The sequence below is a fragment of the Leptodactylus fuscus genome, chromosome 6 (assembly GCF_031893055.1).
Source record: "Leptodactylus fuscus isolate aLepFus1 chromosome 6, aLepFus1.hap2, whole genome shotgun sequence".
Classification (NCBI taxonomy): domain Eukaryota; kingdom Metazoa; phylum Chordata; class Amphibia; order Anura; family Leptodactylidae; genus Leptodactylus; species Leptodactylus fuscus.
Window position 1 is genome coordinate 158,260,768 of NC_134270.1, and position 18,599 is coordinate 158,279,366.

General features: G+C 42.3%; 1 protein-coding gene across 1 annotated transcript in view; it reads left to right on the plus strand.

The window, feature by feature from the left end:
- LOC142208903 (serine/threonine-protein kinase SBK2-like) overlaps window positions 1–18,599 on the plus strand; it is a 29,896-nt gene extending 11,297 nt beyond the window's left edge. The window contains exons 3-4 of the mRNA XM_075277747.1: window positions 5,997–6,199; window positions 18,046–18,599. Coding sequence (XP_075133848.1) covers window positions 5,997–6,199; window positions 18,046–18,588 — 746 coding nt within the window. The 3' untranslated portion in view covers window positions 18,589–18,599. The remainder of the gene's footprint in view (window positions 1–5,996; window positions 6,200–18,045) is intronic.

Consider the following 18,599-nt stretch of genomic DNA (forward strand, 5'->3'; position numbering starts at 1 on the left):
GATAAGAAAGGAAGCAAATGTATCAATCACTAACAAAAATGGTTACAATGTTGTAACCATAGAAAATCAATTGACGATAAACAATAATATAATACGATGAAAATATATTTTAAAAAATTGCAGTGGAAAAGCTACTTTTTCATAAATGGGTGATGAGCTCTTAACTGGAATCCTATCCTCTTTCAATTTTATATACATAGTAGCATAGTAGACAAAGGTGAATATAGACACAAGACTGTTAAGTCCACCCTATAAACCTACCAATTTGATTGAGAGTAAGGCAAACAACTCCATGAAGCTAATGTCTATTGCCCCATCAGAAGAAAAATTCCTTCTCAACTCCGAATTTGGCTATTGTACCAATGGACCTGGATCAATATCCGGTCTGAAAATTTCAATTTCCCATAACCTATGATCTTACTTTCAAGAAAGTCATCCAGGCCCCAATGACCTTTCCATTAAATGTGGCAGTGAGTTCCATAGTCTCTTACTGTAATGACCACCTATGACTGTAGTAAAACTTTTGTCCTCTAGACATAGCAGATGCCCTTGTCACTTCGGTATAAAGAGATCATTGGAAAGATCTCTGTACTGTCCATTCATTTATTTCTATATCATATCTATATCATGTCTCTTTTCTAAACTGAACAACCCAAATTTGAGAACCTGTCTTTATTCTCCAATCCACCTATCCCATCAATTAACTTGGTCTCCAACTCTTCACTCTGTCTAGTTCAGCCATATATTTCTTATATATAGGTGCCAAAAATTGTTCACAATATTCTACAATTGGTTTGACCTGTGATTTGCGAAGAGGCAAAACGATATCCTTGTCGTGAGACACCATTTCTCTCTTAATGTAGCCCATGATTTTATTGGCTCTGGCAGCAGCTGCTTGACATTGGTTTCTAAAATTAAGTTTACTGTCCACCAATATCCCCAATGTCTTACCAGTCTTCTATTATTTAATATCTAATTGTAAAACTTATTCCCTCATCCAAGGTGCAGAACTTTACATTTATTGGTCTCCATGAAATGTATTTTATTGTACCACCTCTACTAAAGCTCTTGGTAAAGTGACATGAAAACTTCTTATGTTGTCGCCACAATGACCAAGATGACCCTTCATTTCCGAGTAGTTGAAATCCCCCATAGAAATGACTGCATTATGTTTGGCGTCTTCTACCGAACCCCTGACAGTATTTTATACTTGTAAGAACATCTTCTAGTCCAAAAACACTTCCAATGAAGGGCAGCATATCCGAATTGTCTCCTTTTTCCTGGAGATATCCTGAATGACCTTCTTCCTCTTCCACCTGTACAGATAGCTGGTTACGAGCCAACTGGATTTCCTTAAAACTCTTCTCAAGAGCTACAACTCTTTCTTCATTAGTATTTGCTTTCAGCGTGTTTGTCGCCACTCTCTCACTGATCTTAGAAATGTCATCTCTCAGTGGCTTAATGGATTCTTGGCCATTATCCAACTGAATGGGCAAATTGGAAATAGAAGTATTATAACCATTTACGGGTGTGAGAATATCCTGTGAAGATGGATTAGTACTGGGCCGTTCCTTAACATTCGATTTACCTGCCAAACCATGCCGCTAAACAAAGAATAATATTACATAACTCGAGATCTAATTGCCCAGAATAAATGAATATAGAGTTTAAGACTTTAGAAAAAGATGTTGAGCCAACTAAATGTCCACATACCAATTCCAGTCACTTAGAGTCCGACACTATATTCACAGCTATTCAGGCCCTAGCAGTATATTTCTTCATGTACCCTGCCTCTCGAATATGATTTAAGGTGACAGCCATCCACAAAGTGAAATGTGCAGCAGACAGTATATATGGAATGGGCAGAAGACAGTATATACGGAATGTGCAGAAGACAGTATATATGGAATGGGAAGAAGACAGTATATATGGAATGGGAAGAAGACAGTATATATGGAATGGGCAGAAGACAGTATATATAGAATGGGGAGAAGACAGTATATATGGAATGGGAAGAAGACAGTATATATGGAATGGGAAGAAGACAGTATATATGGAATGGGCAGAAGACAGTATATACGGAATGTGCAGAAGACAGTATATATGGAATGGGAAGAAGACAGTATATATGGAATGGGAAGAAGACAGTATATATGGAATGGGCAGAAGACAGTATATATAGAATGGGGAGAAGACAGTATATATGGAATGGGAAGAAGACAGTATATATGGAATGGGAAGAAGACAGTATATATGGAATGGGCAGAAGACAGTATATATAGAATGGGGAGAAGACAGTATATATGGAATGGGCAGAAGACAGTATATATGGAATGTGCAGAAGACAGTATATATGGAATGGGCAGAAGACAGTATATATGGAATGGGAAGAAGACAGTATATATGGAATGGGAAGAAGACAGTATATATGGAATGGGCAGAAGACAGTATATATAGAATGGGGAGAAGACAGTATATATGGAATGGGCAGAAGACAGTATATATGGAATGTGCAGAAGACAGTATATATGGAATGGGAAGAAGACAGTATATATGGAATGGGCAGAAGACAGTATATATGGAATGGGGAGAAGACAGTATATATGGAATGGGCAGAAGACAGTATATATGGAATGTGCAGAAGACAGTATATATGGAATGGGAAGAAGACAGTATATATGGAATGGGCAGAAGACAGTATATATGGAATGGGCAGAAGACAGTATATATAGAATGGGGAGAAGACAGTATATATAGAATGGGGAGAAGACAGTATATATGGAATGTGCAGAAGACAGTATATATGGAATGGGCAGAAGACAGTATATATAGAATGGGGAGAAGACAGTATATATGGAATGGGCAAAAGACAGTATATATGGAATGTGCAGAAGACAGTGTATATGGAATGTGCAGAAGACAGTATATATGGAATGGGCAGAAGACAGTATATATGGAATGGGCAAAAGACAGTATATATGGAATGGGCAGAAGACAGTATATATAGAATGGGGAGAAGACAGTATATATAGAATGGGGAGAAGACAGTATATATGGAATGTGCAGAAGACAGTATATATGGAATGGGCAGAAGACAGTATATATAGAATGGGGAGAAGACAGTATATATGGAATGGGCAAAAGACAGTATATATGGAATGTGCAGAAGACAGTGTATATGGAATGTGCAGAAGACAGTATATATGGAATGGGCAGAAGACAGTATATATGGAATGGGCAAAAGACAGTATATATGGAATGTGTAGAAGACAGTATATATGTAATGGGCAGAAGACAGTATATATGGAATGGGCAGAAGACAATATATATGGAATGGGCAGAAGACAGTATATATGGAATGGGAAGAAGACAGTATATATGGAATGGGAAGAAGACAGTATATATGGAATGGGCAGAAGACAGTATATATGGAATGGGCAGAAGACAGTATATATGGAATGGGCAGAAGACAGTATATATAGAATGGGGAGAAGACAGTATATATGGAATGGGCAAAAGACAGTATATATGGAATGTGCAGAAGACAGTGTATATGGAATGTGCAGAAGACAGTATATATGGAATGGGCAGAAGACAGTATATATGGAATGGGCAGAAGACAGTATATATGGAATGGGCAGAAAACAGTATATATGGAATGGGCAGAAGACAGTATATATGGAATGGGCAAAAGACAGTATATATGGAATGGGCAGAAGACAGTATATATGGAATGTGTAGAAGACAGTATATATGTAATGGGCAGAAGACAGTATATATGGAATGGGCAGAAGACAATATATATGGAATGGGCAGAAGACAGTATATATGGAATGGGCAGAAGACAGTATATATGGAATGGGGAGAAGACAGTATATATGGAATGGGCAGAAGACAGTATATATGGAATGTGTAGAAGACAGTATATATGGAATGGGCAGAAGACAGTATATATGGAATGGGCAGAAGACAGTATATATGGAATGGGCAGAAGACAGTATATATGGAACGGGCAGAAGACAGTATATATGGAATGGGCAGAAGACAGTATATATGGAACGGGCAGAAGACAGTATATATGGAATGGGCAGAAGACAGTATTTATTTGCTCACCTGATATTGTTGACCACAGGTATGACCTTCCGCGCTCTTCTCCGTGCAGACTGTAATCCAGGACTGTCCAGCACAACCCCCCATTAGTGTATCACTAACGGATTCAGTCAAAGCCTCTCCAGGATCTGCAGATCATATTCTCTTCAGATTTTGCACCCAGCAGGCAGTCCTGGCACTTACAGGGCCATAATCAGCTCCTTGTTAGTCCATGTTCCACATTCAGTGCCCTCCACTCTTCTGGACGGGGTTTTGCTGATTTTTTTTTTTTATTCATTATTCCTTAGATCACCTTGTACCTCAAGATCTCCACCGCTTATACTACAGACCTTCCACGTATCAGTCTGCTGCTCACTGTTCTTGGTCCCTCAGCACCATGTTAAAATAAAAATAAATCACAATGCTCTTCCCAACCCTACTAGACGTGTCTTGTCCAACTTCAATTCCTATTATTTTGAATTTGAAGCATCTAAGAATAACCAAAGCTCGGCCACCACATGGTAGACCATTATTATTATTTATTATTATTATTATTATTGTTTATTTATATTGCACCATTAATTCCATGGTGCTGTACATTATTATATTAATTCCATGGTGCTGTACATTATTATATTAATTCCATGGTGCTGTACATTTGGTTGTTACATACAATACACAAAATATACAGGTAGATATAATACTAACAGTGATCAGCTGGTACAGTGGGGTAGAGGGCCCTGCCCGCGAGGGCTTACAATCTATGAGGGAAGGGGGTAAGAGACAGAAGGAGAGGGGGGAAGCTGTTCAGATGGCAGTGAGGTGATAGTGTTATTGGAGGTTGTAGGCCTTCCTGAATAGACCATGCAAAGTGGGTAAAGCATTGGCTTGTAAAAAAAAAAAAAACACCTAACCTCAGTTGTATCACTTGTACAATTCCATAATGGGTGGGATATCAGGATAACATCTGTTCTTTCATGATTCAAGAGTTGGGTTTCCATGGCTTACGATTACCACGCACAAAACCACTGCTGGAATAGGGTAAAACAAGTCTCCACCAGACTATAGGTAGAAACATGTACTCCACAGTGATAGATATTTTTTTTCTGCTAATAGAGAAAAAAAAGTGACATGACCTTTCTTCAGGCATTCTGTATATTACTATTACGGCTGGTCATGGACCAGCCGCAATAGTAATATAGCAATGACAGGCCTGGCAGCCTTCAGTAGGCTCCTGGCTGTCACCAGAACAGGTCGGCTCCTGCGATATCGCCACGCAGGAGCCGGCCTGCAACTTTACAGGTATGGGGCCGGTCGGGATTGGCCCTGGGGGGGGGGGGGGGTAGTTTACACTTTGGGGGGAAGGGGCCATCAATACAGACCCGGCATCCGCTGTAATAGAAAGGCAGATGCCGGGGAGGGTTAGACGCCGGCACAGGTGCCAGGGCCTGCGACATCGCTACGCAGGAGCGATGCTGCTATTCCAGGGGGGAGGGGGGAGGAGCGGAATAGCAGCATCGCTTCTGCCGCTGCTGGCTTCCTGTAGGGCAGGAGCATAGTGATGTCGCAGGCCCCGGCACCTGTGCCGGCGTCTAACCCTCCCCAGCATCCACCTTTCTATTACAGGGACGCACTAAGGCTGAAGTGGACTCCTCTGACTTCACTGAAGTACTGAGCTGGGAGAACCGGAGTCGGGGAAGTATAGATGTTTCTTATTTCTACCACAGGCACAAGTGGCATTAAAAGAAGGCTATTTGGGACACTAATCCTTGGTCCATAAAGACCTGTGGGTTGTTTAGCATTCTGAATCCTCCTGACAGGTTCCCTTTAAAATGATGCTATATACATTATTTTACATAATGTTCTATACAATGTTATATCTTGAAATTTCTCTTTTATCTTTTAAGGAACACCTATGGCTCTAAAGCTCCTGCCGAAAACTTTTACCAAGCGGCAAAACTTTCTGTATGAATACTGCGTGGCGCTCTCGCTCTCATCTCACCCAAACATTATCGGGATGTTCGGCATTGCCTTCGAGTCCTCCGATCACTACGGATTCTTGTATGAAGTTGCTCTGCAGAAAGATCTCATCTCCATTATAAAGCCATCCGTAAGACCATTTGTGAAAATAAATGATGATTTTGACAAGACCTGTACATGTAGTCACCAGCATTTGTGGCATGTATACAGTGTACAATTCAATCATGTCCTTGTATGCAGCTTTATATACAATGGGGCCTCCAGGTACAATATCCATTGGTTCTCGGACAACCATTGTAAGTTGAAATCATTGTAACTTTAGACCATAACTAGAAATTGGTTCCGAAGACCCCAAAATGTCACCAAATATATATATATATATCTAAAGATATATCAAATCAGTACACTTACAATTCAGAAATCACTTTCTACACTCCCCAACATTGATACTGCAACACCAAGAAGGAAAAGTCTTGGAATTATGGAAGTCACGGGACCGATAGATATCTTAATGATATGTATATGATAAAAAATGGAAACAAAATATTGGTTTATTGAGTACGGCGTATGAGCACCCCATGCAGACATACACGTACTTATTAGAGATGAGCGAGGAGTATTTGATCGAGTAGGTATTCGATGGAATACTACGGTATTCAAAATACTCGTACTCGATCGAGTACCACTCGCTATTCGAATGTAAAAGTTCGATGCAGAACCAGCATTGATTGGCCGAATGCTATACAGTGGGCCAATCAACGCTGGTTCTTCTCCTACCTTTAGAAGTCTTCTCCGTGCAGCTTTCCCACGGCGTCTTCCGGCTCTGAATTCACTCTGTCAGGCATCGGGCCTGGGCAGAGCCAACTGCGCATGTTTGCTTGTGGTGCGGGCATGCGCAGTCGGCTCTGCCCAGGCCCGATGCCTGGCAGAGTGAATTCAGAGCCGGAAGACACCGCGGGGACACTGAAAGGAGAAGACTTCTCGCAGGATCCAGCCCAACCCTCACTCGTGGACTTGGTAAGTATAATTTGATCGAATGTTGCCTACCCCTGAAACGAGCATTTTCCCCCCATAGACTATAATAGGGTTCGATATTCGATTCAAGTAGTCGAATATTGAGGGGCTACTCGAAACGAATATCGAACCTCGAACATTTTACTGTTCACTCATCTCTAGTACTTATACACCTTGGTATCTGACTAATGAAGTTTTGGTTGCCCAAGGAATGTTATGCCACGTTAAATCCACTTGGACACGCAAATCCTCGAGATTGGCTGCTGGCAGCTCCCTTTGAAATTGCCAATCAATGACGTCACAATGTGATGGGAGAAATCTAAAAGCACTGCAGGCCACGGTGGTACATTTAGGCCACGTAGGTTGCTCATAGTCTCACAAGCAATGTGTAACCTAGTGTTCCTGGGTCACATTGTAGGAATGATTGTACCATTGGTTCCAGGAACGCCGACCTATTAGTGTACTTGTAATGAAGACTACCATATGATATGCCACCCCACACCATAATCCTGGGAGTAGGGCCAGTGTTAAGTACTCTTGTGAAGGCCTTGGGATGGCGTGGCGTATGTGAAATCCAGACCTTTCTCCAGGGATCCTCCATTCAAGCCTCTATCGACATCTTGTTGTGCAGAGTGATAGACTTTGAGACTTTGAGAATGGTGGAGAGAGGTCAAGGGAACACCTGCAGTTAGTCGTGTAGCTCATAACTCAATGTCATGCAGGCACCTTCCTGTAGGTTTGTTGCAACACTGTTTGCTGTCCTAGGCTTGGGCTGTGACATCCAGTTTCACTTGCAGTACAAAATGGATCACTATTATTCCAATCCTTGCAAACATTCACCTCTTGCTGCCATTTCAGTTCATTGTTTTCCCATCCACGAGGACACACAAAGTTGAACAGTGCTGACATCTTGACCAAGGCCCATAGCAATCTGCCGGAGCGATAAGTAAAAGGATTCTGTTCCTCTCAGTTGGAGGCAAGTAGTGAAAACGGGAAGTCAATGAACAGAAGACATTACACAATAATCCCAAACTATACAATCCAATCTTTTAGGTTTCATGTAGCTAAAAACCTTCATTCTTTTATTCTCCTTCCACGTGACACAGATGCAGCGAAGTACTTAAACATTTGACCATCTGCAGATCTTAGTAACACCTTCTACTTCCTCGATCAGCATAACGTTTCGGCTTGTCCTTTTTGGTGTTGCAGTTTCAATGTTGGGGAGCCGATCCTGCCCCAGGTAAAAAGAAGTAGAGAACATGTAGTAGTGCACCATACTGCAGGGAGGCGCTACTAGTCATCCAGTCTGTGTTGGCACTTCACTCATACAAAGGTCTTACCATGGTCATGTATCGGAACCACAGGCCAAGCCATTGTATTTAGATCATTGTATGATAGAAATATTGTATGCTGAGGCCATTGTATATAAAACTGAGGTTATACCGAGAAGTTTGAGTCCATTAACCACCTTTTCCTCTGCAGGAAAGTTTCTGAATATCCCTGCAGAGTCTGCAGGTGCAGGGGAGAGATCCTAGATGTCAGAGATGAGTGACCTCACTATATACACAGGGCTCAGCGTGTGCTATGTATACAGCGTAGGATGCAACCATGAGACTTTCTGCTTTACCTGAGTGTGTACGGCATCTCCGTAACAATGCTTAGTTAGATCGTTGCTAGGGAGAAAGTCTGTTTTCTGCTAAAAGGAAGTAAAACAGGTTCGATAAAAGTAGATTACAAAATTGTTCCCCAAACACAATAATCATCGACCCAAAAATTTCAAATGGTTTGGTTTTTAACAAAACCGGACACTTTGGAATTTGTTGGAATTGCGGGGGCCGTCTGTCCGTGTCTTTCTCCTCCTGGGTGGATCACCCATGTCACAGACCTCAGCAGTGATCCCTGGTGCATGACGTCAAAGAAGAACACCAGGAGGAAGGCAAAGAGCACCAGACGCGAAAAGGAGGCCCCGAAGGGGTAACGGAAGGTGAGTATGAATGTTTTTTTTTCTTTTTCATCACCTGCCCTGGGCCTCCACCTATTATACTCTGTAGAGACCCCAGAGTATAATCATTTCCCTTTCACTTTTATCAAAAGAAATTCGGACCAAACCGGGGGGCTCGCTTTGTCCCAACACGGGACAAAAATAATATTCTGGGGTTCATCCAACTTTAACCCCTTAGAGACACAGCCCAAAAGTGACTTAAGGACCAGGCCTCTTTTTTCAAATCTGACATGTGTCACTTTAAATGGCGATAACTTTGAGACGCTTTAACTTACACAAGTGATTCTGAGATTGTTTTTTCGTAACACATTGTACTTCATGTCAGTAGTAAATTTTTGTTGATATGTTTTGTCTTTAATTATGAAAAAATAGGAAATTTGGTGAAAATTTTGAAAAAAATGCAGTTTTCAAACTTTGAAATTGCAAGCCTTTGAAATAGAAAGTCATACTACCCGAATTTTTTCATAAATATAATTAACTATGTCTCTGATTTATGTAGCAATCAAATTTTAAGCACCCTTTCATTTTTTCAGATATTATAAGGCTTACAAGTCAAGCAGTAATTTTCCAAATTTTCAAGAAAATTTCCAAAACACATTTTTCAAGGGACCAGTTCAGTTCTGAAGGGAACTTGAAAGGCCTCTCTAATAAAACCCCCCAAAAGTCACCCCATTCTAAAAACTGCACTCCTGAAAGAATCTAAAACAGCAGTTAGAAAGTTTCTTAACCCTTTCAGCATTTCACAACAATTAAAACAAAATGGAGGTCAAATTTACATTTTTCAATTTCTGTCACTAATATATTCATTTAGCCCTAGAATTTACACATTTACTAAGGTTTAAAGGAGAAACTGCACCCCACATTTTGTTACACAATTTCTCCCGAACACGACAATACCCCATATGTGCTGGTACCCTAATGTACGGGCACACGGTCGCTCTCAGAACAGATGGAGCACTAATTGGATTTTGTAGGCCAGATTTTGCTAGAATATTTTTCAGGCGCCATGCCCCGATTGCAAAGCCCCCAAGGTGCCAAAACAGTGGAAAACCCCAAAATGTCACCCCATTTTGGAAACTAGACCCCTCAAGGAATTTATCAAGGGGTATAGTGAGCACTTGGACCCTACAGGTGTTTCACAGATTTTTTTTACCATTGAGATGTGAAAATGAAAAATTACTTTTTTTATAATAAAATGTCACTGTAGCCCCAAATTTTTCATCTTCACAAAGGGTTAAAGGAGAAACTGCACCCCACATTTTGTTACACAATTTCTCCCGAACACGACAATACCCCATATGTGCTGGTACCCTAATGTACAGGCACACGGTCGCTCTCAGAGCAGATGGAGCGCTAATTGCATTTCGTAGGCCAGATTTTACTAGAATACTTTTCAGGCACCATGTCCCTTTTGCAGAGCCCCCAATGTGTCAAAACAGTGGAAACCCCCAAAATGTCACCCCATTTTGGAAACTATACCCCTCAAGGAATTTACCAAGGGGTTTAGTGAGCCCTTTGACCCTACAGGAGTGTAACAGAATTGGCCCAACAAAAGGAAAAGTGACATTTTTTGCTATAAAATGTAGCTTTAACCCCAAATTATGCATTTCCACAACGGGTTAAAAAAGAAAATGCACCCCACAAATTGTCAAGCACTTTGCCCCAACTACAGAAATGCCCCTTATGTGGATGTAAAGTGATGTATGGGCACACTGTAAGGTCCAGAGTTGAAGGATCGCTATTGGGATTTTGGAGGGCAAATTTAGCTGAAATCTGTTTCAGGCACCATGTTGCATTTGGAGAGCCCCTGAAGTGCTAGAACAGTGGAACCCCCCCCCCCCCCCCCAAATGACCCCATTTTGAAAACTAGACCCCTCAAGGAATTTATCAAGGGGTTTAGTGAGCACTTGGACCCTACAGGTGTTTCACAGATTTTTTTACCATTGAGATGTGAAAATGAAAAATTACTTTTTTCCAATAAATCGTCCATTTAGCGCCATATTTTTAATTTTTGCAAGTACTTAGAGAATTAAGAGCCCCCCACAGTTTGTTACACAATTTCCCCTGAACACGGCAATACCCCATATGGGATCATAATCTGCTGTATGGGTACATGTTGGGGCTCAGAATGGAAAGAGCGCTATTTGGATTTTGGAGGGCATATATTGCTGGAATAGTTTTGAGGTGCCATGTCGGATTTGCTGAGCCCCTAAAGTATCAATACAATAGAAACCCCTCAAAAGTGACCCCATTTTAGAAACTACACCCATCAAGGAATGTATCAAGTGGTATTATGATTTTGAGACTAAAAATGCTTCCCAAAATTTGAAATTTTTAAAGAAATATGCCATTTTGGTATCCAATGCATTGCACCCACTTTGTATTGTCAGAGACCTGCACTCCTAAAACTATTAAGTGGGCGATCCCGAGGGGCAAAAAAATTATATATGTAGGTATAAACTGCTGCTTGGGTGCACAGCAGGGCTCAGAAGGGAAGGAGCACTGCGCATTATAGCTTTTGGGGTACAGATTTAGAGGGACTTTCTGGGTGCCATGTTGTTTTTGCAGAGCCCTGGAGGTGCCAGTGAACTGGAATTCCCCAAGAAGTGACCCCATTTTGTAGGGGAAATTTTAGAGTCTCTGCAAAAGTTCCATGGCATCCAAAAACCAAACCGTCTAAGTCTGTGCTCCAAAAACACCAGGGGGCAGAAGGGAAGGAGCGCGATGCGGCTTTTGGAGTACAGATTCAGATGTTTGGTATCTAGACGCCATGTCATGTTTGTAGAGCCTGTAAGGTACCAGAAAAGTGGATTCCCCAAAGGAGTGAGTGCAGTTTGAAAACTGCACCCCTAAAAGAATGTATCAGGGGGTGTAGTGAGTATTAGTATCCCAGACGTGACTGCACAGCGGATGGCGAAGAGGGAATATGTAAGCTGTGCGGAGGACATTGCAGACACTAAATTCCCTACTGTACCCCCAGTAGCTCCTATGATTGGGGGAGTCACACTGGGGTCACTTTGGGGGTCACTTCTGGTATATTTTCCCTCATAAGCTGTAAATATGGGGTGTCCCCTGATATTCGCTCGCACAGCTTATACATTCCCTGCCTGCCGCACCCAGTTGTGTTCTAATGATTTGGCGATTTTGCGTGATTTTGTCTTCACATTGGTAGAGGCTATATTTTCTTTATTTTTCTGCTGACGTGGCCATATAAGGGCTTGTTATTTGCGGGATACGATGTATTTTGTAATGACACCATTTTGGGGTGCCTAAAACTTACTGATTACATTTTATTAACTCTTTTTTTGCTGGATTTAAAAGAGAAAAAATCAATTCTGGTATTGAGTTTTACCTTTTACATTTTTCGCCATGCAGCGTACAGTATAAGTAACATGTGACCTTTATTCTGCGGGTCGGTACGGTTACGGCGATACCTCATTTATAGTATTTTTTTATGCGATACTAAGTCTGCAGAACAAAAACACATTTGGGGACATAAATCAGTGATTTTTGCATCGCCATCTTCTGAGAGGCGTAACATTTTTATTTTTCGCTTGACAGTGTTGGTTGAGGGCTTATTTTTTGCGGGACAACCTGTGCATTTTATTGGTACTATTTTGGGGTGCATATGACTTTTTGATCACTTTTTATAGCACATTTTGTAAGGTGAGATGGCGAAAAATCACTACTTCCGGCGGGTTTTTTCCGTTATTTTTTACCGCCGTTCACTGTGTACATTAAATATTGTTTCAGTTTTGTTGTACAGGTTGTTACGGACGCCACAATACCAAATATGTATTGTTTTTATTAATTTTTTGTGGTTTTTTTTACATAATTCATTTTTTATAGAAAAAAGGGATTTTTGGGACTTTAGAACTTTATTAATTGTTTTCAAATACTTTTTTTTTTTTTTTTACACTTTTTTTTTACTTGTTCTTGTGTCTATGGGACACATGGATCAGTGAAGATTGCATCACTGATTCTCTACTCTAGACTGAGACACAGGCTGCAGTGACAGCCTGCACGTGTCTCACTCTAGACACAGGAAGTGAGCTGTGCGGACGGGACAGCTCACTTCCAGAAGACGCCGGGAGCACCAGGTAAGTAAGTGAGTGCTCAGGGCTGTCTGGGGTCACTAACCAGACCCCAGACTACGTATTACAGATACCGGCACCCCCCGATCTCGGTCCGGGGGGTGCCGGCGGGGGGGGGGGAGAGATCGCGGCACCCTTTGTTTGCGGTGGTCATGTTTGACCATCGCAATCAAAGGGTTAAAACCTCCGATCGGTAAAAGTACCGACCGGAGGTTATGGAAAAGGGTGATAGCTGTCAGTAACAGCTATCACTCAGTTCCGATTCCGCCCGCTCAGCTAGTGAGCGGGCGGAATCACCATGACGTAATATTACTTCATGGTGCGCGAAGTACCTCGCGTCCATGACGTAATAGTACGTCAAAGGTCGCTAAGGGGTTAAAGAGGACCTTTCATCACTTGGCCACTAGAAAGCAAACAGTGCACTGAATTCAGCGCACTGTCGGCGTTCACGATCTGGGCCCCCGGTGAAGAGCTATCGGTCCGGGTACCGTAGCTCTTCACAGTCAGAAGGTCGTTCCTGACAGTCAGTCAAGCACGCCCTTCCTCTCAGTAGCGCCTATAGCGCTGTACTGTGAGAGTGGTGAGGAGCGCCCCCTCCCTCTCCTCAAAGTACTCGTCCATAGACGAGTACTGGGAGGCGACGTTCCTCCCCGCTCTCACAGAACAGCGCTATTTTTTGATTAATTCATCTTTTTGTTCTTCCTTTCATTTCCTCTCGGCCGCTTGTCCTTGTTACGAGATAACCAGCTTTTTAAAACAATATGATTGTAATTATATTGGATCACAAGATGTCTATGTAATATGTGTATATGTGATATATGCATTGCGGGTATTCAATGGTTTTGCTATTGAACTGGTTTCCACTTAAGGTAAAAAAGTGGACACATCTGTAAGATCCTCATGTGACTCTTTAAGCTGTTGTAAAGAGACTGAATTACCTAACGTCAGCCATAGTACACATTTGATAGGCATCATGGGTGCTAGACAGAACGCAAACCCCCACACATTTTTCCACTCCCTTGAGCAGGTTGGCTACAAGCCCTTGGCACCTTATCTCAGGATATGATTCATTTCATTCTACTCCCGAGAAAGTTCAGAAAGGTCGATCAAGTCTCAGTGTCTGTAACAGTCATGGCTCTTTCTGACCCCGGCTTCGCCTGCTTACTATATTTTCAACAATTATTGGCCCCATTCAGACTTGTTTATTCAAGCTCTTCTAGTTCATCCACAGCTAGAGGGGCACAAAACTTTACTACGTAAAGAGGGTAATTCTGGTCGACCTAACAAGTACTTAAAGGGGTTTTCTGACACTTTGGATAGGTCATCAATTGGAAGAGTCACTATGGAATGGATGGAGCTGTGACTTGTATACATTGAGCTTTATGTACAGATGTAGCAAGGCCTAAAGTATAACTCCGATTATACAAGCACTTCTCATACATGAAGAATACCGGTATACTTCTTATTATAGAAATCTGTCTCCTTCACCACTTATTAGGATCCTCCTTCACTCAGTCTGTTTATTAATATAGAGTCCTCTTTGCATCCAGCTCATACACAGAAGTCTATGGAGAGGGAAGGGGGTGGATAATGTTAATTGATATGTTGTCTCATTCAATGTAGTGGTAGAGTGAGATCTTTAAGATACAGCTGGAACATTCGGATCAGTTCAGACTTCTGTGCTATCCTCCGGCCGTAGGGTTCAGCACAGGAGGCACGTCCGGCTACGGTTTTATGCTTTTTAGTTTTCTTGTTGTACTCTGTCTGTACACAGCTCTATCCCCTCACCTCTGCTATTCATCCTCCACCACACCCGTCTCTTCCACTGCTTGTTTCCCTCTGCTCCTTAGTTAACCTCAGCCTTGCTTATGTAATTGAGATCCTTAGTTTCCAATCAGGCCTGAGGCGGGTTAATGACATCATATATATAATTATCTTGCTATTAGCCTCTGTTGAGCGTGCTAGCGGTTTTCTTCTGTACCTCTGGTTTTGCAGACCTGTCTTCTAGTCCTTGTTTTGTTCCTGCTAACTCTTCAGACCCTTGACTATTTCCCTCCCTGTTCCCCTTTGTCTTGTACGTGTTTGCACTTGTGACATAGGAAGGGACTATCGCCCAGTTGTCTCTACTGCTTGGGGTAGCTGAGGCAAGCAGTTGGGGACTTCACGGTGGGTCTAGTATTAGGGCTCACTGTCCTTGTCTTCCTTTTTTCTTCTGGGATGTTTGAAGGAGACGAAACCTAACAGATTTTGTAACCACAGCCGTGTCAAAGAAGTTATACCACACTTACAGTGTAACAGAGTGTAGCAGCTGGAATTATTTGTGTGTCTTTTCCAGTAGCCTTCTCCTCCCATCTCCATAGACTTCTATGTAAAACATAACTCACCCTGGTAATGAAACATGTTTCTTTAATATGATATTTTACAAAGTTTCTTATATTCCCATGTTTATTAATTTATGGAAAATTGGTTTAGAATGGGAGGTTCCTTTTTACTTGAAATGGTGAAGTTAAAGTTTGCTGAAGTTGTTCATTTCAATGATTAAGTGTCTACATCTGTATTTCCTTTACCTTACACTGACACGTATGCCCTCACCTTCATTCCCTGTCACCGCTTCTGTTATTTGTGCAGAAGTACAGAAAAATTTTACAGAAAAATAGATGACAAAGTAGGAGAGGGACACGCTGCAAGCAAAGCATGGATATTGGCTTTTAACTTCACATCCTTATTCCTCCTGCTCTGACTTTCACCGCTATGTGACATGAATGCCGCTATTCTTATTAGTACAATCGCTACATAGCAGGGAACTCTTTTCCCTGAATTCTAATCACTTGCAGTACTAATGCTGTTCCTCTAGATGTCACCCCAACACTTCTGTACAGCTTGTACTGAGACATAAATGTTATCTTTTAGGCAAGTGCACACATACTAGATCCGCATAGTGCTAATCTAACACATATTTTATTGCATATTCCAAGCGTTGCATGCAATATTCATACGCCATCTTTTCCATTTTCTGCACTGCGAATACACCTCCTTGCATCCTAACTCCTATTTGTTTCTCCTGATAACCTAAAAATGTTACCTACACGCCTCAACATTGAAACTTCAATACCAAGAAGGGAAAATCTTGGAGTTATGAAAATCACAGGATCGACATGTCTGATAGATACGGGTCCTATCTCTGAGACCCACATCTATCTCTAAAATGACCCCCCCAGGTTCTGTACCCGCCTCTTACCTTACCATAACCTCACTAAGAAGACGGTAGTTGATGTTTGGGCTTATGCAGATAATGTAGCCGTCTAAATGGAAACAGAGTACAACAGTGAGTTATGCTGTTCTGGTAGGCTTTGCCATTACCTTATGGTTACAGATGCGTGCTTTCTTGCCTCTCTTTGGCTGACATGAGTGTATGTATATTTGAGTTATGAGCTGACCAGCTAATATTTTGCAATATTGCATAATTTCCGACTTTTTGGATATTTAAGTGAAGTCTGTCAGGTCCAAAATGCGTCTTAAACCAAGCGATTTACTTACTAGCTCTCAGTCCTCTGGTAACCTGGTCACTTGGTGAACTTTTTGAGATCTGTTCACATGGCGTGGTTCTGGATGGCACATTCTGTTGTTGTGCGATGGTACAGCCCAGAGCTAGGCATAGAGCAAGGGTGTTGTTGTGCTACTAGCTGGCTCCCCCTGTGGGTGCTGAGCTGCAATGGTGGTGATCATTGCACTGCCCCACCCAATAAAGTAGGGATCCATTAAACATAGAGGGCGCTATGAAGTGGCTAGTGGGCTTATACACCTGTGGACAACTATTGACATTGTAATCATTGGCGTAACTAGGAATGGCGGGGCCCCGTGGCGAACCTCCCTGACCAACACCGAAGACCTCGACCGACTCCCTCCTACGCATTCCTGCGCGTTCTAATATCCCCCATAGTGGCCCCTGCACACAGTATTATCCCCCATAGTGGCCCCTGCACACAGTATTATCCCCCATAGTGGCCCCTATACACAGTATTATGTCCCACTGTGGACACCCATAAACAATTATTATACTCTGGGGTCTTTTCAGACCCCAGAGTATAATAATCGGAGACCCGGGAGAATAAAACCATAAAAAACTACTGTTTCTTACCTGTCCCCCGGCTCCTACACTGTCAGCCTCCGCTGCCGTCCTTCTGCAATGATGTCGGACATCACATGACCCGGGACGCAGGCCGGGTTCATGTGACGTCAGAGACATCAGACAACAAGGAAGGAGGCCTGGCAGGATCATGGAGAGGTAAGTGACAGTGTTTTTTATGTTTCTTACCTCTCCCGGTCCGCTGATCATTATATTCGGGGGTCCGAAAAGACCCCCGAGTATAATGATAGCAGCGGTAGCGGCTGTCACCGGGCCCCTAATGTCCCAGGCCCTGTGGCAGCTGTCTCTGCTGCTATGGCGGTAGTTACGCCACTGATTGTAATACAAAGTTGTATCCTATATGTGTATATGTGCATATAGGATAAGTGATATCCTATAGGTGTCCACCAAGATCTCTGCTTCAACATTACTGACAACTAGCTAACCCCAAGACATGTTTTTAAGGCTCAGACTTCACTGCCACCCAGATTTGTAAGCAGGACCACCAGACTACGATCAACTAATATATATGTATACTCTGTATAGAAGATGCTTACTGTAATTCAGAAAAACGCACCATATTGCTACCGTACTATGTTAGAAAAACTCGTAGAAAAGACTGAGCTCCACTGGTCAGGACAAAGTTAGGTAGACGCCTACTTATGACATCTTAATTCCAGAATTCTCACAATGACTATTTTGCCCTAATGTTATACTTGTTTTTCCTCCATGTTTTGCAGGAAGGGGTGCCAGAACCAATCGCCAAAGTGTGCACCAACCAACTAGTCAGCGCACTTGAGTTCATTCATAGCAGAGGCCTGGTCTACAGAGATGTCAAACCTGAGAATGTGCTTCTTTTTGGTCCCAATTGTCAAAGAATCAAACTAACAGACTTTGGCTTAACTCGACCCAAGGGCACATTGCTTAAACTTGTATCCGGCGTCATCCCCTACACCGCACCGGAACTGAGCAACACGCAGAACGGCGAGGCCGTCCCCATCGATTTCACTCTTGATGCTTGGGCCTTTGGAGTTCTTCTCTTTTGTTTGCTAACAGGGTTTTTCCCGTGGGAAAAAACATTGTCCTCTGACCCATTTTTTGAAGACTTTATTGTATGGCAGGAAACTGGAAGTTGTGAACAGTTAGCCTGGCACTGGAAAAAGTTGACATCGGAGGCGAAGGATATGCTCAAGAATTTAATGGCCTTAAATCCATGTAACAGGAGTCCCGTGAGCAAAGCCTTATGGTATCTGGACTACCCATGGAGGGTGGACAAATGGTAATAAGCTGACCA